At 38.0% G+C, this 25,523-nt stretch overlaps 1 protein-coding gene across 2 annotated transcripts in view; it reads right to left on the reverse strand.

Annotated features, from left to right (window-relative positions):
- Nucleotides 1–224: 224 nt before the first annotated feature.
- Nucleotides 225–25,523, reverse strand: part of acsl6 (acyl-CoA synthetase long chain family member 6) — a 35,824-nt gene continuing 10,525 nt past the window's right edge. For both annotated transcript variants that reach the window (XM_004076100.5, XM_020708665.3), the window contains 20 exons: nucleotides 23,318–23,538; nucleotides 21,489–21,603; nucleotides 20,330–20,394; nucleotides 19,698–19,799; nucleotides 19,465–19,564; nucleotides 18,698–18,876; nucleotides 16,641–16,673; nucleotides 16,191–16,242; nucleotides 11,777–11,850; nucleotides 11,525–11,602; nucleotides 8,031–8,165; nucleotides 7,752–7,886; nucleotides 7,276–7,371; nucleotides 5,677–5,749; nucleotides 3,782–3,870; nucleotides 3,550–3,666; nucleotides 3,305–3,448; nucleotides 3,079–3,180; nucleotides 2,913–2,984; nucleotides 225–2,069 (listed from right to left, as the gene is read on the reverse strand). In XM_004076100.5, coding sequence (XP_004076148.1) covers nucleotides 1,929–2,069; nucleotides 2,913–2,984; nucleotides 3,079–3,180; nucleotides 3,305–3,448; nucleotides 3,550–3,666; nucleotides 3,782–3,870; nucleotides 5,677–5,749; nucleotides 7,276–7,371; nucleotides 7,752–7,886; nucleotides 8,031–8,165; nucleotides 11,525–11,602; nucleotides 11,777–11,850; nucleotides 16,191–16,242; nucleotides 16,641–16,673; nucleotides 18,698–18,876; nucleotides 19,465–19,564; nucleotides 19,698–19,799; nucleotides 20,330–20,394; nucleotides 21,489–21,603; nucleotides 23,318–23,538 — 2,123 coding nt within the window. In that variant the 3' untranslated portion in view covers nucleotides 225–1,928. The remainder of the gene's footprint in view (nucleotides 2,070–2,912; nucleotides 2,985–3,078; nucleotides 3,181–3,304; nucleotides 3,449–3,549; nucleotides 3,667–3,781; nucleotides 3,871–5,676; nucleotides 5,750–7,275; nucleotides 7,372–7,751; nucleotides 7,887–8,030; nucleotides 8,166–11,524; nucleotides 11,603–11,776; nucleotides 11,851–16,190; nucleotides 16,243–16,640; nucleotides 16,674–18,697; nucleotides 18,877–19,464; nucleotides 19,565–19,697; nucleotides 19,800–20,329; nucleotides 20,395–21,488; nucleotides 21,604–23,317; nucleotides 23,539–25,523) is intronic.

Raw genomic sequence — 25,523 nt, forward strand, 5'->3', positions numbered from 1 at the left:
AAGTATTGGAATTATTAAAAGGTAATATAAATAGAACTCTTTATCTCCTTACAGAATATCAATGGAAAAACATCTATACATATTCAAACATGCTTGAAATTCATAATATGATGAACATTATTTCTAAAAAAAAAAAAAAAGCCCAATTTGGATTTTTTTTAAATAAGAATGATAAGATGTCAAACTTTTAACACCAGATACTAGATGGAAAAAGCAAACAACACTTGTTTTAAAATCATTCCAGAAGATTTATTTCACTGCCCTGGTCACTTCCTCATCCTCCCTCATCCCTTTTGCTGTCATCAGCCATTACAAGGATATGGTGCCGATTCCATTTTACAGCAGAATAGATAAATAAGTACAATTCTTCTTACTACACGCAAAAGAAAAAAAAACAATTTCAAATTGCTTATTCAATAAATAAGCTTACATCTAGCTGTCATTTATATACATCCACACTGTTTATGGTTTGGGACGGTGATCACTTTTAAAACATTCGTTACTCCTATGTGTTCCTAAGTTCTTCAAAAAAAAACCTGTATTTTTTTTTAAGTTCATGTTTGTTACTTTCTATGAGAAAACATCTGTTTTGCCAGTTACAAAGTCCAGTGGGTGTGAGCTGCTGCACACAGCCTCACTTAAATGATTGTTGAATTTTTGTTTTTCATTGAAGTTCAATGCCAATGGTCCCAGCATTGCAGGACAAACTGCATGCATTGCCCTGAGCCCTGGTTTTCCATTAGTTTTTAACCTGACATTCTATTGAAAAGATGAGTAAACCAAACATGACTTCACTCGCAAAAGGAATACGAACGTTACTCCGGGCCAGTCCTTTGCATAAACTAAATGCATGCAAGATGAATGTCTCACCACTACGTTTTGGTGATGTGTTTTCTGCGATGAACTCCAAACGTATGGAGTGATGTGGTGGTGAATTAGAGACAGTGAGGCTCTACATCAAACAGTGCAGACAGCAAAAGCTACTACTTTCTTAGCATTGTCATTGTTGATGTCAGAAAGCAACTTATGTTTATTTTTTTCCAAGTGTATCATCATTTGGGATCAGACCCAACTGCAGCGACCAGTTTTTTGGTTCCAATAAAAGGGTTCTCCACCAGGGGTTCTTTTTGTTTCTTGACCTCCTAAAGCTACTCTACACACAAGAACTTCACACTTGCTGCCATACATCTGTAACTAGAGCGCACCAGGTCACTGACTGTTGCTTTAAATTGGGAGAGATAAGCCGTGGGGGAAAAAAAAGAGGGACTTTTTTCTGCTTTTTGTTAACTGAACTAGGACTGTTGGATAAAAGTAGCAGGTAGAGTTAAAAGGAAGATTTATGATGCCTAAAGGAAAAGCAAATCAAACAAATTAAGGATGCATTTATGAACTGACACGGTTTCCCCTTTTTATACACATGTACTGCATGAATCAAGATTATAAAAAGGAGCATCTGTTAAAAAGACAGCTTATTCAAGTTACTTTTTTATTTTAAAGTACTTGATAGTGCATTTTTTTAAAGTTATCACAGGTCAAAAAGGAAAGCATTTCCTTAATAAAACCGGAGGAGCAGTTTTTTGTAAATATATATGTAAGAATTTAATTGAATTAAATTCCGCTTTTAGCTTTTTAAGTGCCATGCCATTTCTTAAGGAAAGTTGTTATTACATACTTAAATAACTATCCTTTTAACATATTTTTTATGACAGTATGTGTAAATGAAACACACTGACTTTGTACAAAGTATTCCACTTTATTCCTCTCTAATTTGTTTTACTTTAGCCATTCTAAATCTTCCACGATTGGGCTACTTTTTTTGTTTGCTTTCACAGAAATGTTTGGCCTCGTGAGGCCCGTTTGCAGGTGAGTTGTTCAGATCAGCAGATCTTTGTGTCTTGTAGCGTACAGGAACTGAGGTCTTCTAGCTTTCACATGGAGATGCTGCTGTAGAGCTGGTCAATTTTCTGCTTGAAGAACTCCTTCAGCTCCGGCCTCTTGGCCTTCAGCGTGGGAGTCAGGAGGCCATTCTGAATGGAGAACATCTCGTTATGGATGTAGATGTTCTTAACCTTTAAAAGAAAAAAAAGTCAAATGAATACACAAGAAGTTAAAATGGAATTAATGTGTTAATATTTTGTTTTTTATTTTTGGTGTTTAATTTTATGAACAAGTATCAATTCATGTTTTACTTTTTATTTTTTTAATATAATTTTGTTAAAAGAAAAAGTCTAACATCTTATGAAAGAATGCAAACTAGCCCTTGTGCTCTCCTATGGGGTCCATATGACCCGATCCCTACATTGACGTGTTCTCCCTACCATGACAAAGGTGGATAAAGGTGGAAAGATTTCATGTAATCCATGGACACCAGTGAAGATCACAAATCATTGAAGAAAAAAGGTTCAGAGCACTGTCTAGTGGGTCTAGATGACCCAACTCCCAATGTAAAAGTGCCTAAGATAGCACAAGGGCTAGAGACTATATTTCTTTGAGTCTTTCTGCAAGTTATGTTATGACATTCTGTGGAACATTTTGCTCAGGAATGCTGGAATTTCCTCCCATACTTCTGGGAGTTTATTATAATCCTTTGGGTCCAAATCTATAACTGAATGTTGTGGCTTCTGAGATCCAAAAACATTGAAGAAATAGATGATTTATGTCATGTGCAATATAATCAAACACAGTCTTTAGATCTTTTTATTTTATTTTACTGGTGAGATAAATGTCTAGTGGACTATATTTTATACTCCAGGAAAAACTAGCTTTTACACTCAAAACCAGATTTAAAATTTCTTTTTATTTTCAATTTTTGACTCCAAACACACCATAACATTCTGATGGATTTATGTATCCTCTTGGTTTAAAACCTTTTTGATCATTTTTTTCAAAAATGAGAAAACTCCTGTCTTTACCTGTTCAAATGAGTGGAGGCCGCTGGCTTTGCCCAGACGTACCAGATCTTCAAGGATCGCCTTCTTTAATTCCTGTGAACAAAAAGGGAATCTAGTTGAATTAAACATTGGAATTCATTTCTTTCATAGTTAGTTCTTTAAACAGAGTCAGTATCTGTACGCCTACCGTGTTTTTACATAGGTCCTTATAAGTCCCCAAAATTCCTTTCTTCTTTGCCCAGTCAGGCATGATTTCAGGGTCAGGAACCACAATCCCCACCAGACAGGACTGGAAGAAAAAAACACAAACACATCCGTCACACAAAACCCTTTAAGACGCCAAGAGGCCATCGATTACATGCAGCCACTGAGAAAGAACAGTTAACTTGCTTTATAGGACGTTTTATCAATACCTGCAGACTATCTCCGTGAACATAAAGCTGAGCCACAGGTTCACTCCTGATGTAGATGTTCTCGATCTTCTCCGGGGAGATGTACTCGCCCTGCGCCAACTTAAAAATGTGCTTTTTCCTATCAATGATCTTAAGTGTGCCATTCTGGGGGGGACACAAAAAATGCATAGAAAAATGATCAAAAACAGAAGTTATTCTAATAAATGTCATTGAATCGTAAAGGTTTTACAGGTGTATTTACATACAGGTAACCATTTGCCGATGTCTCCAGTATGAAGCCAGCCGTCTGCATCCAGCGTCTCCGCCGTCCTCTCCGGGTCTTTGAGGTAACCCTTGAACACATTCGGCCCCTTCACACAAACCTGGAGGACCAAAGAGGAAGGATGGCAAGAGAAACAAGTTTTGGGGGTCTAAAATGAAGTTGATCTGTTTTGACTTCGATGTTGTTTTTTTTGGGTGCAGGATCAATTTCCTTACCTCTCCCTCTCCCTTAGAAGCAAAGTAATTCTTCTCAGGGACATCAACCAGTTTGATGAGATTGCATGGTAGTGGAGCACCAACGTGACCTTTTGATAAGAATAAAAAAAGGAATACTTAGTTGCCTTTTTAGTGATTTGTCTTTGTTTTTCCAACAAATTTAAACAGATTTCCCCCATATTGACTCCCATCACCCCTGTGTACATAAGTATTTTTTGTATTTGTACATTTTGTGATAAATCATTTGCAAGGAGAAGATAAAGTAATTTAAAAGGTTTTTAAACCTGAAAAGTATTTTTTGTCTAAATATTTCACAATGTATCACTACTGACCAGCAGAGGGCGACAAAAAACTTAACGTGGAAGGGCCTGCATAAGATGTTATATAACAGACCCCATTAACCTTTTCTCTTTAATATATATATATATATATATATATATATATATATATATATATATATATATATATATATATATATATATATATATATATATATATATATATATTATAAACAGCAAAAATAACAGTTTATTTGCTTTCTTTGTACTCAAACGCTGTGAGGGGTCCGGGCCAAAAACAATTAAAATACAAAAAAGGGTAGATAATTTGTGAACAATAATACATACATATGCATTGAAAAGCAGAATGTAAGGTTAACGGAGTATGTGAGAAAGTAGTATCAAGCTGATTAACTAGTGGGATAGCAATGCCATTCCACTGAACCCAAACTCAGCCAGATCGCTGGGTAAATGCTCCAGCGATCCATGAAAAATCCATGAAAAAAAATTCATAAAAACATTTTTTTTGTTCCTTAACTTGGCACCAATTCTTTCCATTGGTAGGGTTTTGAAATGTTCTTTATACTACTGAGTTACAGTGGGAGTTTTTTGTCTAATCCAGTTAAATGAAATGCACTTTTGTGCTAGAAAAAGGAGTGGAGTTTTTACTAAGTAGGTTAATTTTACTCTTGTCTAGTTTTTTCATTGGTGGCAACCTTAGTAGGAACTGACCCGGATTCTAAAAGATAGACTTGATCTGCCTCATTGTGAAATGACAACAAACTGAATGATAAATCAATTGTTTGCATGAAAAACTGATTTATTGGAGCAGCAATAGTGAGAAAAGAGTAACAAAAACATTGACTTCCTCGTTTCTCTCTGACGAAGTTCTTAAGTATGTTTACTTGCACCACTTGCATTCAGTGTTGTCATTTTTTTGAGGTGTTTAAACAAGCAAACATTTAGGTGTCTATGGCAAGAAAAAAGGAGGATAGAAGTTTCTTCTAGAGATTCTTTTATCTGCATTTGGGCCATTTACCGTCTGCTATCTCATGCAAAAAGCTGCAGGTGCTTTAACGTTTCGACTAAACAAAGTATGTTGCACAACAAACCTAATCACAGATTTAGGTGCACTTTGATCAAGTATTAAATGGAATGTTAGGCCAGCTTCTCTTAAGCAAAGTCTGACACTGAAGCTGTTCTACAAACCTCCACTTACTAGACAAGGTAGATGCACATTGGAAACAGTTGAAGCAGTTTACTTTTTACCTGATTGAGATTCTGTACAGTTTGATAAAAACCTGAAAAAATGCCGTTAGCTCATAATCTTTTGTCTGTGATGAGCAATGCTTGAAGTCACCTAAGACGTCTTTCATCTCAACCAAATTAACCTTTTCAAAGAGTCTCCCTGTGTTGCCTAAAATAGCAGGTACAGATTCAGCCGTCCCTTGTGCTGCTTTGTTTGGAGATTCCTTCACACTGAATTGAATGGACACAAGCTCTAATAACAAACAAGTTACATCACTGACGTAGAGTCACATCGAAGTGCTTCCATTTTGTGATCAAGACCCAGAAGCTAAAAGAGCCATCTTAAAGTAAAGCTTTAGTGAAACGTACCTGGAGTCCAATCTCCCGGTGTGGTATAGGTGCAGCCGGCCGTGCACTCTGTCTGACCGTACGCCTCGTACACCTGAAGACAGACACAACACTGAGAGCCGCTGCAGGATGGAGCCCACTGTCTTTGTATTGCATACCCTCACTACTTGTCCAAATCTACAATATTCAGTGCCCTAGGAATTTCCCAGGATTCATTAGTGGTGAGCATGTGTCCACACTGCGTTAAAATCCAGGGCACTAGATAGTCCGGACCTGCACTATGTAGTCTTTTAGGAGTTAGGGAATTCAGACACAGTGACGCAGCGCGTGTTATATTAGTATTCTTCATTTTGGGACTATTTTTGGAGCAATTCAGCAAAATATTTTTCAGCAGTTAGATATCTAACAAACTACAGGGTGAAGATGCACTGCATGCTGGCGTAGTTAAATATCCAAGAGAAAGTAGAGGTTGAACTGAAGATGAATAGGAAGAGAGCATGAAAGCGTCCCACAAGCAGAGGAAAGTGATGCAGTTCCATGGTGTCAACAGGGAACACAAAGAATCAAACTGGATACATGTACAGACTCAAATATACACTGAAATTCTTTCTCCATAAGTTACTATTATGATTTTTTTTTTGCATTACTCTAAATGGTACTTATCCTCTTTCATTGGGACTTCTAACTTTGATTTATAACATCATTTTATGAACAGGACAGTCGTGTCACATGACCTCCAACTTTCACTTGATCACCAAACACAAGTGTTGTTGTGCAACAACACTAACCTATTAAAAATCAGCTTTCAATAGAAGAAAAATCATTTCTTTCTCTTGGATTAAAAATTAAAAAAACTCACAGCAAGGGAAATGTATTTCTTAAATGCTTGTGGAAATACAAGCAGCAACATTAACCCTGGGAATTCCACAGAACTGAGCTTTATTGTTCCAACACTACATTCACATGCCACTGCTTGGTTCACCCACATAGATTCTTTATTACCGTACATTAGATTCAGATAAACTGGATTAAAGCCCTCTAATTCTAATTTTTTTATAGCAAAAGAGTTGTCAAAGTTAACTTAAAGCAGGAGCAGATGCATTTCTTCAATTTCTATTCCCAGCATGAGCAGACATGAGCACAGAGAAGACATTCTTCAGAGCTTTTGCTCCCACTGCCCAAGCAGATAAGACCCGAGGTCAGCTTTGTCGTAATGAGACTCCTAGAAGCTGTTCGACTGGAGCTAAGAGAGCTCTTTCAAAGTAACACAGTTATGCGTCCCACAAACCATAAATGATGTGAAATCCCCTTATCCCTATGCAAGTCTCTCAGATAAATCACGCCTGAATCTAATGGCAGTCGTATTTAATTAATTTAAAATAAAGCAACAAAGAAAAATCCATAAAGAGGATTAGGAGCTGCAGCTCAGACAGTATTTCCTGTGTCCAACTTTTTTTTTAATCATCTTTTACATTCATTCAAATGAAAGTGTTTCAACTACAGTTGAGGTCAAAATGTGTTTCCTTCACATTTGGTTTTTAGTAGGTTTAACAAACAGATGCATCAATTTGAACGTTTTTTAAGGGGGACTGAAGTGAAAAAGCCGCACTGATGTCAAACCTGGCATCCCAGAGCTGCTCTGAGGAAACCCAGGACGGTGGGTGAGGTAGGAGCGGCTCCTGTGATTATCATCCTCAATCTTCCTCCCAGGCTGGCCTGTGTGAGCGGAGAACACATTCAGAGACTTTGTGTGTTTCGTGGGAAGAAAAGCAAATGTTTTATCAACAACATTTATAACAATCAGATAAAAAAAGAAAATGACGGGCAACAAGAAGGCAGATTAAGTTGAGCATTTAGCTGACTTTAATAGGGAAAATACCATATATTAAATCAAAACAAATTATAGTGCTTATCCACCATCATAGACTGTTTCTCATATTTCTTTGCTGGTAACTGCAAATGAACGACTGTCCACAAGTGCTGCTACACTTCCAGTAAAAGGTACCATTTCTTTACTTTCAGTCTTACTCACAGTCTGGAGTTTAGGGGGGAGTCAGGGACTCTCCTGCTGCTTAGGGAGTGGAAAAACCATTTACCTGAATCTTACTGAAGAATATTTTGTCCCAAATACTGTCGCTGCGAATGATTCCACTGCTGACTTCAGCACCTTTTCTCTTGGCAGCAAAGTTGAGCAACCAGCGCTTCAATGGGGTGTTTGCCTGGCTAAAAATCTGCACGAAAAGTTAAAAAAAGAAAAGAAAAAAAGTCTCAACCGGGTTCAATTTGATTGATTTTCTCCTTTACATCACTTCTTCTAATTTGAAGGGTTTAAAAGCTTAAAAGCAAAACAACTGGAGGAGTGTTTTTTTCTTCACCTTGTCATACATGCGGTTGAGAAGCCGAGGCACCACAGGGAAAATTGTCGGTCGCAGGGCCTTCATGTCGTCCGACAGGAGCCGAATGTCCCCTTGATAAAATCCAATCCGGCCTCCATGACAGTAGACTACAGACTGCACAGACAGACAGACAGAAAAAAACACTCGACACTTTTCTGTCTGTTTCTAAGAAAAAGCACATGGGGGAAAAAAAAGGTATTTTTATAGTCGTCGTTACTGTTCATTTTTTAATGTGTGAATTCTCATAAACTTTCAGGTGTTTTTGGGATGTATGGAAAAGCAACCCAAAGTCCCACTAATATACACACCTGAGTGTTAAGCATGGAGGCATTGTATCTCACTTTTAGTCATTGGTACGACTAAAATGTGGATTTGTTCTCCCGACCTTTCAGCCTTAGGGTGGACACTCTACCACAGGGCCACAGAGCTGACAATGCACTTGTAAATGTGACAGCTGGCATTCCCACTTTCACAAAGTCCGTCAGCAGAACAGACAGATTTTGCAGTCAACATGTTTTATTTCGGAAGTGATGTGAAAGTGGGTTTAGCATTTCTTTGTTATATTATTACAAACGAAATGCTGGACAAAGAAGAATGCAAACTTGATCCTGTGAGTAAAGTGTGTGAGGATGAAGAGATAAAGAAAAAAAAGTCTCTTTGTAAAAACGCTAGAGAAAAAACAGCATAAAAGCCCAACATTTACTGTTAGTGTGTCTATTTTATGGCAATTTCAGGTAGAAAAGAATGTTAACATTTAGATTAATATTTTTAAAAATTTTAAAATGTCTTTAAACTTAATACAAATATGTCATGTTCAATGAAAATAACATTATTAAGTTGGCACAGAAGCCCTTTTTTGTTTTAAAAGAAAACATAACATTATTATGATAGTATTTTTATAGAAAATTCCTTTTAAAAAAAAGTGTCGCTAAAAGTAATAGCAACATTTTTTCTTTTATTTGTTCCCACGAAAACAAAACAATACAACACACAAATTTTTTTTATTTGTGACAAAGTAAGGGGAACAGAGAAAAGAAAATATGATGTCTGCCCCTTTTACTTTATTTTTGGCGATAACATTAGTTATGTGAAGAGCTTTAGAAATAAAAATAAATATTTAAGACTTGTGCGGTCAAATGTTTCACTGAAGTTATCCATATGGGTAAAGAAAAAAAAAGAGTGAGATCCCTAACTGATCGTCTACCTGCAAAGTATCGGAATATTATCGGTCTACTGAAGCAGGAATGGCCAAAAGCATTAATGATGTATAACATCTATAAGGTCGACTTGGGAGCTGCTGGGTAATGTAGTCAATGTTTTCATTATGAGTTTTCAGAGACTTTAAAAAGTGCAACAGATCTTTAAAATCCGATGCAATCCTCACACCTGGTCTACATGGCTGACTTTTTAGAGTCCATCTTTTTCTCATACGCATAGCCTACCATTTGGGGGAAAACAAACAAACAACAGCCTCATCAGGTTGCGTGACTTCTCATTTTTATAGCATGCAAAAGTATCTCTGAGTTTGGTTTGCAAAAATTATACTCAGAGCTCCCTTTTCACTGATATAGTATCATTAATTGTTGAGTCAGAATATTTCAAAAAAGCAAATATTTGCAAAAAGTGTGCAAATTTACAAAACAAGCCCCTCTTGAACACCACAGGCTGCTGCAGCTCATTTGCAGACGGTGCCACTGAGGTTGTGACTGCTGCCTTGAATGAAGGAAGTAAATCAAACAAAACACATCTCTTCTGGTTGCTGAAACCATCCGAGAAGACGGCAAATCTCTTTGCTCTGAGATATCAAGCACTGCAGTGTGAAACCGTTAAACTCGTGTAACCTGTTGTGCTGCTTTCAGAAAAATCTAGGTGGTTTCCTGTGTCTCGGTCGCACGGTTCTGTCAACACTGCCATGTGCACGGCGTGCAACTTATCCAGCCACAAGTGATGCCAATACAGAGGCTGGATCCATACAGTTAACCTGGTTTCACACCGATTTTACAAACCACAGTTCTATCATGAAGTCTGAGCTATTTAGGATCAACAATCATCCATTTGTTGGTTGGAGGATGTCTGGTTGCATTTAGCACAAATCCAAATAATTCTGTCCAACAGGATATTAAATATAGAAAGATGTTCATGCTGTATTACTTTTAATATCACAGCCACTTCTCATATGAATGCCTCCAAAGGTGTAGTGGAGAAAGCACTGCGTTCTTTTCCTTCCATCCATCCATCCATCCATCCATCCATCCATCTTTTGCTCATCCGCTCATATTTTTATGGGGGTTTTTTGTGTGCAATTGGGACTTTTTGGAGTGATATCTTTTTCATTGTCATGAACTTGTCACGGTGCCTGGCGGTCTCCTTCCCCCTCCAGCTCTGCCCTAATGTTCCTGATTGCCACCAGCTGCCATCACTCTCCTGATCATCTTCTGTGGATTCAAAAGGAGATCAACGCCACTACTCGACGCCAGTTTGTTACCCCTTATGGTGACTGCTCTGGTTCTAGCCTCTTTACAGCTTTGTTCCAAGTCTCTGGCTCTAACTAATTCTCTGCTCCCTGTCTCAGGATCCTACCGCTCACGAGTGACGGCAGCACGGACCTTCCATTCTACGCCTCAGGAGCACGGAAACTCTCGGCAGCCGCTAACCGCTTCAAGACCCTCCAGCCACGCCACAGCCACGTCTAACCTGGACACTCCTCAAACCAGACATCTTCACATCTGGAGCAAACAATAAATCCATTCTCATCCTCCACTTACCTGTCTTCCTTCTGGGTTGCAGCATCTGGGTTCCTCATCCTTGTGAAATCATGACAGAACTGTCATGATGTCATACAGAAATAAATGTGGAGACTTTGACAAGCAGATGAGGCGCTTAGGTTGCAGCAGGTTTCCCCCCTTTTTCTCGTGAGGGCAACTGCACTTTGTGTAAAAGAGGAAAGAAGCCAAGAAAAACAGCGATAACTTCTAGGCATTAACAATCTCAACTGGTTTGGACCTGTGGCATGGGAGATTACCTCAGAGCTGGACGGGATACAAAAAAACTTTTGAAAATAAAATGTTACTTGTCCTCAAAAATTTTGAGCACATGATCAGAGGGAAGTTTTGTCGTCGGATTTCCCAAAGAAACCCGATGATTTACTCATTGTGGAAATAATGTGGAGGAGAAAAGAATGCTAGCTGCAGGTGCACTTTGATTCTCAGCATCTTAAACATTTGTGTGTTTTTCTGAAGATTCAAATGCTCTACAACATGTCCAGCAGCTGAAGGAAGGTGTGGCAATCCGCTGAGCGGGAAAGCGAAACTTAAGTGGAGAGGAAAATCGAGGAGGGCTTGGCATTGTGAGGCCCACGCACTCACTTTTTTTTCATAACCACTCTCCCAAAACATTCTTCAACCCACGCTGACATCCAGACCCATAAACACACCGGGATCTCAATCCTGCAGTCACAATGTCTGTTTAGTTACCTCAATGAGCCTCTCAAACATGTGCGCCAGTGGGAGGAAGGAAATGAGGCAATCGTCTTTGTTGGGGAAAATGACTTTCTGCAGGACAACAACAACAAATAAGACTATTTTAAAATTCATTTCCACAAACCAGTCAATTAAACATTTAGGATATGTTGATATGTTAATAGTGTTCACTAAATCTGCAAAAAAAAAGCAAGTCAAATGTTGGAAAATGAATGATAAAAGCAAAGGGAGTGACGGTCAACTCACATCTGTCACTTTGAGGAATCCTGAGAAGTCTGCCACCACGTTTCCATGCGTAAGCATGACTCCTTTTGGATTTCCTGTGAAGGCAAACACATTTTTCTCCTTTTAATTTTTTGTTTCCTTAATAACATCTTCCCCAGGGTGTCTTACACTGGTTTGAAAACATTTGGTAGACAAAGAGAGCTCTCATCAAAGAATGCGATGCAAAGGAATGTGGCCTGAGGGGACACGCCGATTCCAAAGAAACTGTTCAGAATCATTTTCTTGAGAAGGATTTTTATCTCCAGCATCTGCTGCTGTGTGTTGTTCCTAGACTGAGTTTGATCCTCGAAGTGTAGCAACACCACAAGTGTTGCTAGATTAAACATGTGGTGCAAAAAAAATGACTCACTGATTAATAATCCTAATAAAAGTGAGCCACTTTGCAAAAATAGATGCACCACAGTTCATCCAGCCGTTGTTTGCTCTTAAAGTCCGACTCCAATCATCTTTTGATCCATTTTCAAAGTGTTCCCAGTAGTCTTAACTATAATTATGCTGGTTTTAGCCAAAATCCAAAATCCTGTGTTGTTTTCAATGACATTGTTTTTGCAGAGCGGTTAAAGTTCTTTAGAAATTTGGCTCCAAGCTGCGGCCGGGACTTCTCTGCGTTGGCCTGTTGTCATTTCCCCATCATCCCTTTTTTAAATACTTTCTCCTGCTAGTAGTTACAGCCCCTCACAATCCAAACCTAACAATAGTGGTGCAACAAAAGGGACGAGCAATATTGGAGCTATCCAACCGTACAGTTTTGAGCCAGATACCAGCAACGTTTAGGAAAACAAAGACGTACATGGATCTATTTGTCTGCAAGTGGATGCATCAGAATGGAGCGGAGCAGGGAGCTTGTGGTTTGCAGATTGTAGATTTTAAGTAACAACTACAAGTTTTTTACTAAATGCATTTTTTTCTTCTGCTTCTGATTCACCACCATTTGAATAAATACTCAGAAATGCAATATTAAGCTCTTCTTATGCTATAAGAACATATTAAAAACGACAAAGCTACAATTTTCATTGAAGTGGGTATTTTTTTTCGTTGCAGTGACTTAAGTATTCCTCTTTTTGAAATCCTTCCCATACAGCCTGGGAAACCATATACTGGTAGGCTATAGGAACTGAAGAAATGCTGCAACAAAAAACAGGAAGTGTTGCAGAGGATGCATGCATTTATCACTCACTACCACTCAGTGGCAGTATTGCAGCTCAACAACAGAAGCTCCTGTTCACATGAAAACTGACACCAGAGTCCCTAAATGACCTGTTTTTTTTTTTTTTTGTTGCCGCTTTTTTTCTTCTGTTGGTTTCAGCCGTTGCTGGTCATGAGACTCGCCTGGAAAGCGGCTGTCTCCAAGAACACAAATGTGCCGTCATCTGACATGACAGAGCACGCCAGAGAATCCAGAGCAGATGTTTTAGGGTTTGAGGGAGGGGATAAAAAAAAAATTGTCCTCTCGGCATCAGATTTGCTGTGGCAAAAGTTGATTTACAATAAATGCTTGTTTTTATTTTATTAACTCCTCCCGCCAATACTTTAGTGTTTATGAACATAGCACTTCTACTGTGCCATTGAAGGAAAAAGAGAATAGCAGAAGGTAAATTTAACAGTGGTGTGACATTGAACCACTTCTAAACCATAAGCATGGTGGAAAACACCAAAAAAGTTAAGGCTTTTATTTTTAACAAAGTTTAGATTAAAGGAGTATCAGACTCAACCAAGTCAGTGATATAGTGTTTCCAGTAAGTCACATGGTGTCAGAATGTAGAAAACAAAGGGCAGCCGCTCTGTGCTGCAGCGACTTCCTGTAAGCAGACACACGCAATCTTATGCAACAGGCGCTCCTGTTTTTAACCTGATTTTTTTCTAAGAAAACTACGAAAGCGGCTTTCCTCCGTCAAGATTGCACAGCAATTTGCAACCTCCAACAGTTTGAATAGAGTAAATAATGTAAATGTGTGGGTGTGTGATGATTATGAGGTTATTGGTTGGGTAAACCTAATTAATAGATGGAGATTTTTGGAGTATTTTAGATTTTTTTTAAATAAAAGTTAAAGTAAGTAAAAGTAAATAAAAATATTTTTAAATGAAAGTTTTTTTTCCTTTCCCCCCGCAAAAATATAAGTGCAAGGAAAGATTTTTCTTTCCTTTGGATCAACTTGATCCCCCTAATGAACGTGATTAGTTTGGACACCAAAGTCAGCAGAACTGAAGGCGACCAAAGGGATATTTGTAAAGCTATTTGCAGCACTGGAAGCTGCAATCTAAAGGTCAGAAAGTTTGCAAAATATTGACATCATTGTGCAAATAAAGAGGTCATTGTTTATATCCAAGAAAATTGCTGAGTCATGAAGCTGAGGGGCCAAACCTGCAGGATCGTAGGCCAACATGTGGCCGGCAAAGTCTAAACAAGCAGACTCACAGAATAAAAAGGATGTTGTACTGAATAGTAGCACTAAGTGGAGCTATAGTCTGATGAAGGCTTATCGAGAAAAAACAGATTAATCCAAGACATCATTTAGAAAAGTGTTACCAAAAAAGTCCAAAACAACAAAAATGCTGCACAAGTGAGAATAAAAGATTGAACATTAATATTTGTTCATAAAAGTTATATGGACGTTTGTAGAAGAATAACAAAGTTGAGAATTTTTTATTTATTTTTGATTAGTAAGTGGCAGAAACTTCCTATTTTTAAATGTACTCATCAGGGCAAAAAAACAAAACAAAACGGGATTTCTTCCAAATTCATACACGTGTTTTTTTTTCACATCTAAAAGCTTTTCTCTGTGCAGACATACCTACACAGAAACTCAGCTGACCGCAAAGTCTCACAATTCAGAGAGTCTGGAGAAGAACAATAGTTAGTTTAGATGCTTCAAAACAAATCCCAATCTTTTCACCTCAAAAGCTGCATGAAGCTCTTAGAATCTTAGTGTTGCAACTGTGGTAAACAAAAAGAAGGCAAGAATTCTTTCAAGATATTTCTGTTGGCAGCAAGTTAGTAGTTCTTGGGATCCACGTCCACTGAGTCTGACCACAAAGATCATCCAAAATGTAGTTGGTTTTTTAGCAGCTAAATGATTTAAAAAAACAAAAAGGGGTTATCTTATCGTTGTAATCAGAATCAAACTGATAGGAGTGTTAGGTAAAAGGTTGGTTGGAAACATGGCTTACTCTGCTGGAAACGGTTTGTGTGGTTTTAACATGTTTTTATAGCCTTTTTCTCATGGACGGCATTCAGTATCCAAGAACAATTGAGTTTAAAATTGCATTTCTGAGTATTTCATTACGAAAATCGTGAATAAAGATCAAATAGGAAAAAAATGCAGCTGGAAAAAGATTGTAATTGTAGATAAAAGCGAAATAATTCTAATGAAAAGACCACTGGGAACGCTTTGAAATTAGACCGATGGATGAACGGAGCAGGACTTTAACTTGCTTTCCTCTGCGTGTGTGTAAACATTCAGCTGTTCAGAGTTGCTCAGATTTACTGTGTTTTAGGCAATGACAGTACATAATCACTGGATATACTGACCCCCCCCCCCCGGTACTGACCAGGAAGTACCTGCTGGCTCCAAGAAGCCAGACTCCCATAGACTTCTTTTGAGAAATAAGCAGGTATTACTCAGTCATTCTGCTTGTCAGAATAACTATTCTTGCTCCGATACCCTTTTCATAACATTTTCTTGCCAATTAATTTTTTTCCAATATATTATTTCTTTATCACAAGTTATTCAAGTTAAAAACTGACCAATCAGATGCCTCAGTAAAAGCATGTGGTACATTTGGTTGACAGATTCTCCCGAGCCGCTTTCAGTGGAAGGGGTGTGAACTTCCAACAATCTTATTCCAGATTGGCGGCACTAGTCCCCCTAGAAACGTAACTCAGATCAAGTTGGACCAATCACTGTCGACTGGCTCCAAATTGCAGCGCCCGTATCACGGAAAAAATGGCGACTGAGGTAAGGTCTCCCGCTCTGTCCAGTGATAAACATCTGTGGTTTTAGGCCTAATATGTTTAGATGCTGCTTTTGTTTGAGGGAGAAAAGCGTTTGCTTCTTTAATTTACATCTGAAATATAGCCTGCTATTTTAATCAGTGCTTCCTTTGTCTCCTATTTAATTCTTTTGATTATATCGTAGGCAATAAGTTTTACCTTCATGGCTGAATTTGTTTGCAATTATATTTAAAAATGCTCTTCAATGTTTTTTCAGTTCAACAAGGTGACGCTAAATTAAGTGGAGTCCTGCATTTAATGGTAAATTGCAAATTAGCGAAATATGGCGAGAAGGAGTTTAAAACTGTTTAAATTAAAATGGAAACAAAAATCTTTGCATTTAGTTTTATTATTTGTGTGCTAGGAATTTTTAGTGGAACAAACCTGTAGTTCCGCTGGTGAAACAGACAATTGACAGGTCGTCAGGTGCTGGCGGCTGTGGGCAAAAGTGGCATCAGTCACATTTTATTTACATTTTAGGTTTTCACTCATCAAGATAGAAAAATCTCTAACCAGACTTGATGTTTTTTTCCCACTTTTTAATACCCAAAGTCTTCATTTGGGACCAAAATGAAGATTCGGGATTTATACCAAATTAAAAATCACAACCACTTTCCAAGCTGATCAGAGAATTCTCAACAATAACAGAAATATTTCGGAGCAGTTCTCAGGTCAGGTCTTGTAAATTTCATAAAACATTATGACGTTAAATAGGTGTTGCTGGTAAAGATTAATTTTACGGGCCAAGCAGTGACCTGTTGTAAATTGCTCAATAGTCAAGGTAGTTCTAAATCTGCCTGCAATGGTAAAGTCACAAACCTTTATGATACTTACTATTGGTTTTCTGTGGTGCTCTCTTCCCAGAGCCTGCAAAAGAAAGAAAAAAGAAAGAATTGCAAATGAGTATACAATTGAAGCAATGAGATCAGAATTTTTTCTGGTATGATTTCCAGACATTTAGGTTTTTGTCAGAAAGTTTTCTTTAGGATAAAAATATGAGCTGATAAAAACGAGTCCTGATACGGAGGTTACCGTCACTTCAGATAAAGGCTGAACGGCTGTCAATCCACACTTACTGACAGTTTTAAAGTTCAGGCAAAACTCAAAATATATGAAAAGAGAGGTTCACATTTTTAAATCTTAAATGACGTGATTTAAAAGACCACTAAAGGAACAATATGGACTCTTCCAGGAAGTTCAATCAAATCTGCAATATTTTTTAGATTCTCTTGTCTCCAGTTTTTACATTTTTGTTTCAAACACAAAATGTAAATAAACACAAATATTCAAAAATAGACAGATAAAACAAAACCATGTGCTTGAAAAGGAGTGGGAGGAAGAAAAATCTTTTATGATCCCACCCCTTTTTACAACACCATAATTCTCCTTGTTTCCCAAATGAGGTGACTGTTTTACCACTTGGACAAAAGCCATAATATCCTGGAGGAGTTTCATTTGTGATTAACTGATATTTAACCAGCTCGACTTTATTTCTCAGCTACATTTTATTAGTTTTTTATTCAAAAGTTTACATCCACACCATAACTGTAAGCTGTCTTTAAATTCAGGTCTTTTAATCTTTCTTTAAATATTTATTTCACTGATCACTCCTTTAATATATTTATTTATTACTGTGAGTTGTCTTTGTACATGAAACATGCTACACAAATAAACTTGCCTTGCCTTTGTTTGACTTTGTTGAAGAGCAGCGTCTGTCAGCTCTTCATGCCGCAAATGATCAGATAAACTCAACAACAAAAAACCTCACCTGGTATGTACCTAAACTGTCTGTGCATTGTCATTAAGATTCAGTCCAGAGATAAAGAAAAGAAAAGCTGTTACTGCTCCTGATATTAATGGTGGTCCAGTCATAGCAAGAAGGCCTTATCTTCCTATAAAGCTGCAACAAATTAAAGATGAGTCACTTTAGTTTTAAGTTGAGTCAATGACCTTTCTCTGTTTTTGCATCTTATTTTTTTAATCTGAAGTACGCATTGAGTTCTTTAATTTAAGAACACTTTAATTATTAACAGGTAAGGTAATGATTTAGAAACATCACTAATCAGATTCATTAAAAATAAGACCATCCAATTCATAAATAGGGCAAATTGGACGAGATCATGAATATGCTGCCACTAGAGTTAAAGATTGACACCATTTTGACTATTATCAAATCTCCTTTTTGGAAAAAAAAGACTTTCTTAAAGACCCACTCCCATGAGGATTGTGTTTTTAACGTGTTCCTGTGGCATTTTTCTGATGATGGAGGACATATACAAAGAAAATTAAGCTTAATTATGCATTTTTGACTTTTTTTTAATTCAAATTGTGGTGAATCAGAAGCAGACAAAAAATAAATAGAAAAAACGAGCTTATTTGTGACGTAGAAAATACTCTGGGCAGGCCTCAAGCTCCCGTCTCCGCTCCATTCTGATGCATCCACTTGTAAACAATTAGATCTCCGTGCGTCCTTGTTTTCCTCATCCAAGCAGGTATTTAGCTCAAAACTGTGCGGCTAGAGTGTGAGGGGCTGTAAGCTAGTGAGAGAGCATGTAAACAAAGAGCTCTCAGGAGCGGAGAGGGGAAGGGGGTTGCGTTGCACAAGTCAAATTTCAAAAGAACTTCTGTTGCTCTGCAAAAAAACGACAAAGGTTTATTTGGATTTAGAAAAAAATATATAATTAAAAGACCAATGGAAGGGCTTTCAAAACAGATCAAAAGATGATCGGAGTGGGTCTTAAAAAAATAAGTGTCATTATACTTTTTGTTATTGTTCTATAGTTTAGCAGATAAGAAACAGTGTTTAGTCTGTGAAAAGCCCATTTTTAAGTGCAATTACTGAAACATCTCTATTTCAAACGTGGCTGCTTTGACCGTTTTCCATGCAGTACCTCCACTTCCTGCATGGCCTGTACATGGACGCCGCAGTTCTTGCTTTTTTCCACCTGGGCGGGATCAAACGCGTCCATCAGGATGATTCGTCGCAGACCTGGGGTCTCTTTCCGCTCCACGTTGTCCAGAAGCACCTGAGCTTTCTCGATTTTGTCACAGATGACTGTGGAGATGTCGGCTGAAATGAAACAAGCACACAAGTGCGCACAGTTCCTTGTGTGAATAACGTCAAAATAAGGAATAGAAAAAAGGGACAAAACACAAGGAGTTAGGGTTTAGTTTCGATGCTTTTTTGGTCTCAGAGGTTTTGTCTGTGTAACATTTTTAATCCTTGATTTTACAAACATGCTGGATGGTAGTGCTGACTAATCCATCATTTTGTAATTCGTTCATTGCTTTTTTAATACATTTAGAAGGCTTAAGCTCGCAAATACTTTAATTAAATACTTTCTTTTTACACTTAATGACACTTAAATCCAGGATGTCACTGGTTTTTGTTTCAGTGACCAGTGAGGGGAGCTCCAAATGCTTGAATTAGTCACCAGCAGTTAGAAGTGGCTGCTTCACAATTCAGCACTAGTGCTATGTCTGCTGGAGAAAATACTCTCAAACCAAATTGGATTTGGGTTCCACACACTTTACTGTTTGATCTTTGATGAAAAGTCGAAATCGAATGAGCTCAAAAGGAACTTTATTTTCTGAGTGGTATGGAGTTTTGTACGAATGAGCACTGGAATGAGAGTTTTCTCTGTATTTGTGCTCTTACCGGTGTTGATGATGAACCTTATGGCGTCTGCGCCAAGTGTGTCATACAGAGGCACCACTACCATTGAGTAAGTGTAGCACGCCAGCTCTGAGATGATCCACTGGAAAAAAAAACAGAGAAGAGATCCAACTCAAATCCTGGAGTCCAGTGTGGAAATTCACAGCTTTACCCACTCATGAGAGAAGAGTCGGCTAAATGAAATGAGGACAGAAGAGGAAAAGAGCGGCGGTCACCTCAGGTCTGTTCTGAGCAAAGACTCCAATGAATTGATTGGGATTGGGCAGGCAGCCTTGGTGCAAAAGGCCTGAACCCAGGTGCTCAGCACGAGCCATCACCTGAAAGGTAAAAAAAAAAAACATTTACAATCAGCTTTGAAGAATAAAAATACATTTAAAAAACTTCCATTCTATTTTTAAAGAAGATTTTCCTTTCTGCAGAAATTCACAGAGAAATCCACTATTACAAGCATGGCCAATACGGCAGCTTTGGCCACCATTGGGAAAGACCTCAAGGCAGTGAGTCAGAGTTGCTGCAACACAGTTTCCACTTTTCAGCGGAAGCATTGCATTTTATTTTCCATCCATCCGCAATGGCTCCATTACTGCATTACTGCCTTCATGTGAAAACCAACAGGCCTGGATTTGCCCGTCTGTCTTTGGAATCTGTCAAGGAAAGTCCGCCGTCTCCTCACAGACGCACCCTTTTCTTTAAATAAAGCTCACTTATTCCTCGAGTGTGTCTACTTTTAAGTACCATCCAGTGTATTTTCCAAAAAATAGAAATTTTATATTGTGTATTTTTATTTACGAAGTAAAAGTGACCACCAACAGAACCCGATAAACAGCAGCTCCTGGGTGGCTCTAACCTCTTTGTAGGATATCCATTTGTAGGGCTGGTTGGGTTGTCGGGAGCCTAAGCAGGGTCCATCACCTGTGGAATAGAAAGAATGAACAAAATGAAGTTTTAATACTTACGAATTAATATTATTAGGGTTTGAAGTCTAAAAACTGCGAGGCTTCAAACAGATCAGAATAACGACTCAACAAAACAGACATTCAGGTATCCCTTGAAAGAGAGATTTGATCTCAATGAGACTTCCTGGTAAAATAAAGGTAAAATAAAAAAAGAAAATAAAAAGATTCCATCTACATTTGAATTCACTACCACTACAATATTTTAAACAAATATTTAGATCTCAAAATAACAAAAGCCACTGTATTTAATAAGATCTGCCATAGGATGGTTATGTCAAACAGCCGCTACGTACATTCTGAGCAGATTACATGGATCATAATTGGTCATACGTGAAAAAGTCAGAAAAGTTGTGGTCTGGACGTGAAATTTTCACAGATGTATCATGAATGAAACCATGTTAAAAGCGCAGAAGAAGTATGAATAAACCACACAAAGAACATGCTTTCAAAAGCCAAATCTGGCACAAAAGTTCCTGCATCGGTTAGGTAATTGTAACGCGATGTGTGCGCCGGATAAAAGTCTTACATCGGTGGTACATGTGTGAAAAGTCCATTAGACACATGTGGACATATGTGGTAATGTCGTGGAAAGCCACAAATTTGGGTACGCATCTAGCGAAAGATTTACATAATAACAGCGTAAACAAAGTTTTTTAAGTTCTATGACAATTGCAAAATATTTGAGGAGTTTAGTTGATGTCTAGAATACAGAAACATGTTAATTGATGGGCTTTAGTCATAGAATTTTAAATTCAATTTAAATTTTAATATGTTTATTTCATAATGGAGTTGCATAAATACTTAACATTTCATTTTCTGGTTGCATACGTTTTTTTTTTGTTTTTTTTGCTTTTTTCCCACTACTTTACAGTGGAAAACGTTCACACTTTAGGAGGAATAAAGGTTTATTTTATTGGTTTTATTGGCTACTTGGTTTAAAAGTAGACACGAAAAATCAATTTAAGGTAAAAAAATAAATAAAGCAATGCATCAGTGAAAAGAAAAAGCAAAGACGTTTCAGGTTTCAGAGACTCTTCAGATTCTGCTCACCTGATATGTGGAGTCCTCTCTGAAAGACCTCGTACATAGTCCTGGCATCGTCATGGTAATGAGACAGCAGTTTGGAGGGATCCCCCATCATAGATCTGCGACCTCCATCTTCATGCTGACAAAAAAAGAATTAGGGAGGCACAATATTAACGCAGCTCTTTGAATCTGTCAGGACTTAATGATGAAGAACCAGCACAGAATAAACTCACAGGCTTTCACTCACAGAGCACAGAAAGGGGATTAATTTTTTTATTTCTAAGATTTTCTCAAAATAAGCACATTACATTTGGGAGATCAATAAATAAATATTTAGGTATCAAAATAAACTTGATCATAAATGTTCATATTTTGTTGCACAAACTAATCCACTAAATGGCTTTAAGAATTGATTTTACCTTGTGAATATTAAAGTATTAATCTGTCACGCAAAACTATGTTGAACTTTAATATGTTGGGGTTTTCAGTGATGAAAGCATGTTCACATTTTACCTTCTGTTATGTGCTAAAGAAAATCCTCTATTGCAGAAATAGAGTTAATGTAATAAACTTTTTTTTGGATGAACACAAATATATTTTTAGTTTTTTTTTTAAAGAACGAATCACAGAAATGAACACACTGGTATTGCTAACCTTTTGCTAACCACAGATCAAACTTTAGTCGCCCTTTTACATCCCGACTACAATAACCAAGTGTTGCATCCGGTCCAGGTTAAGTCAACCCTGAAATTGTGAGACTGTCATGTTGTTGAATCACGCAGACAGACAGACTTGTAAGTGTGTGACATGGATGTGAAAGAAGGAAGGGCTGTTGGCGTTGTTGGGTGGGGGGCGATTGAGAGGAGGCATGTGTCACACATTGCTGTGAAAATAAAAGAAATTGAGAGAAATTCAGTGATGCCTCGGTTTAAAAAGAAAAAAGAGTGGAATGTAGAGTATTTCACTCAAGCTGACAGAATTCAAGGTATTTTTGTTTTCTAAAAAGAGTCAGTTTTAACGCCTGATTAATACATAAATCCCACAAACCAAATTGTTCATTCTTGGGGTTTTAAAGTCCCACTCTGATCATGATTTTGATCCGTTTTAAAAGCATTCCCATTAGTCTTATAATTATGATTGTGCTGTTTTATTTTTTTGTTTGTTAAAAAAATAAATAAATAAAAATGCTACTTTCTAGGACAGTTTCTGCAAAGCGGCAGGAGGTCATTAAAAAATTTTGCCTCTAAGTTGTGGGCAGAACTGTTGGCGCGGAGCAACCCCGATCCCACTTCCCTTCACCCATAACGGAGCAATCTGTTTAGTGCTCTCCTTCTACCGTACAGCCCCACACGGCCCTAACCTAAGATTGCAAACAAAAGAGCAAAGACAGAAAATGGGCGAGCAATATTGGACCTACTCAGCATTTTGAGCCAGAATCCAGCTCAGAAGAGGAAAACGAAGACGCACATGGACCTAGTCATCTACAAGCAGAGAGTGACGTTGTGACCTGCCCAGGGTATTCTATACATCACACTTTTCCCTACTGCATATTTTCTTCTGCTACCGATTCACTATGATTTGAATAAAGAAACTTTGGGCCTAATTTTCTTAATATATGTCCTCCATCATCAGAAAAATGCAGCAGGATCTAGTTAAAAACACAATTTTCATCTTAGTGGGTCAGTAACAAATATAAACACATGCACTTTAGCTTGATTAGAACACATTTAGCCTTACAAAACATCCACTTGGACTTGTGCAAAGACATAAAATAAGGGCAAACTTTTACTTGCTCTGTGTCTACATAAAGATGGAGTGTTTATTGACACAACCAAACTGAAAGGCGGTCATACCGGCACTTCCTCAGACTGGTGCAGCAGGCTGCAGGGAGGCTTGATGGGGCGTGGTCTGGTGGCGAGCCAGTATGTCAACACGGCGGTTAAAGCCCCGATGCCAACGAGTGTGGAGGTGGGCAGGGAGCGGAAGAAGTGTCCCAGCTCCTCCATCTCGGGTATCCTCAGGCCACTCATGATGTCCTGGGCCTGCATCTTTTCCATCAGGGTGGAACTCAGCTCTGCAGGACAGACAACGGTCACTCAATGACAGTGCAGAACTTTTCCAAAAGGGCAAACAGATCAACACCCGATTGCAACAGGATGTATGAGTTCAAAAGGAAATCAAAACATTGACATTTTTTGGCTAAATTTAGACTCAAAATAACTTTTTTGGTAAGAAATTATGGCTAGTTTATGTCTTCTACCAAAAAAACCCAAATGTGGTTATGTAATGACAATACAAAGCCAACCATTAATTTCATACTTAAAGTCGAAATACACAAATTCTCTGCAACCTGGCAATATTCAACCTCAAATGCAAATCGTATTCAGGTAGTAGACAATTTCCTTTTTGATGATCTATGTTTTTTTTTTAAACATTTTGCATGAGACCCACCCACATACGCTTTCCACAGAGGATGTTCTTGTTTAGCCTTAATGAGCTTTAGGAGAAGAAGAAAAACGAAGCAAGAAGTGGCAGGATTGAGGCAGACAAACCACAGTCTGGCAGCTGACAGCAGACTGCAGACAAAGGCATAAAATTACTGATGTGAAAACATAAGAACTTGACCACAATTTCTGAAAAACATCTTTCCTATCTTAATCTGCCTTTAATCCACCAATTCAAGTTTTTTAAAAGTTGAAATAATCTTAAACAAGACATTTTATTTTACATTTTAAGCCAGGATTTGGTTTGTGATTGTAAAAAAAAAAGTCACTGAACCAAGTTTGTGAGAACGTCTTCAGCTTTATTAATGGTGTGATGATGCATCAAAGCAGCTGCAGAGAAGTCGCTCTGCAGAAAACATGCCACTGGTAAACTCAGGAAGCGGTCAGATGTGAGAGCGTCTTTATACAGCAGATAAAGGCTATTAAACCATTGGCACATGCAAAGTTGCACAAGCTTCCTTCAAAGACTTATCCATCTTTTTATGACACCGTTGTGTAAAAGTTGCACTTTAGCACTGTAGATTTTGACCTCACATCTCCTTAGACCTAATTTATGTCACAAAACGAGTTAAAGATCCCCCACCCCATTCCTGCTCTAGCTGCACAATCTGAGCGAGGTTGCAGATATGGCAGCAGTGAGAACCAGAGATACTGCAGAGTAGACAAAACACACGCTCATAGACACAGCAAACGTATGTTTGAGCAGAGAGGAAGTTTGATGGAGGACTTCCTACCCTCCCATGGGAAATGAGTCAGACTGCACCACGTGCTCGTCGCTGAAACACTGCAACTGCTCACGGCCAATCCGAATCACTTCCTCTCTCACGCCGCACTACAGACAGACCTTTATAAATATCTGAGGCAATGAGAAGGCAAACATGCACATTTTATTTTAGGAGAAACGCTACTTTCTATTCTTTTTTCACTGCATCACTCATCAGTCAGATCTATGAGTTGCAAAAACGTTTACGGACCCAAACTTCAAGACCCACTCCTGTGAAAATGTTTTTGGCGTTTCTTTTACATGTTCTTGTGGCATTTATTCTGATGATAGAGGTCATTTATTAGGAAAATTAAACATGAAATTGCATTTCATGGTATTTTTTTTATTTAGAAGGTTGTGAATCTGCAGGAGACAAACCAAAATGCAGTTTGAAAAAGAGCTTGTGATGTACAAAACACACTGGGTGGGCAGTTTGAGCCAGATGCCAGCTTGGATCTAGTAGTTTGTAAGTGGATGCATCAAAATGGAGCGGAGCAGGGGGCTAGTGGCCTGCCGACTGTAGATCATCCATCACAAAAACAACTGCATTTTTTTGTCTGCTCCTGATTTACTATACGATTTGACTAGAGAGATACTTGGAAATGCAATTTTAAGATGACATTTCTATAGATATGTCCTCCATCAAAAAACAAGACGTCAAAAAAATTAAAAAAAAAACACTATTTTCAGAGTGGGTCTTTAAAATAAAATCCAAGATTCATCTTGGAAAATTTAAGTAAGTTAGCAAAATAAAAAAACTATCATAAAATCCTCTTGTCTTTGGCCATATAT

The sequence above is a fragment of the Oryzias latipes genome, chromosome 14 (assembly GCF_053564925.1).
Source record: "Oryzias latipes strain Hd-rR chromosome 14, Olatipes_Hd-rR_3.1".
NCBI classification, from domain to species: domain Eukaryota; kingdom Metazoa; phylum Chordata; class Actinopteri; order Beloniformes; family Adrianichthyidae; genus Oryzias; species Oryzias latipes.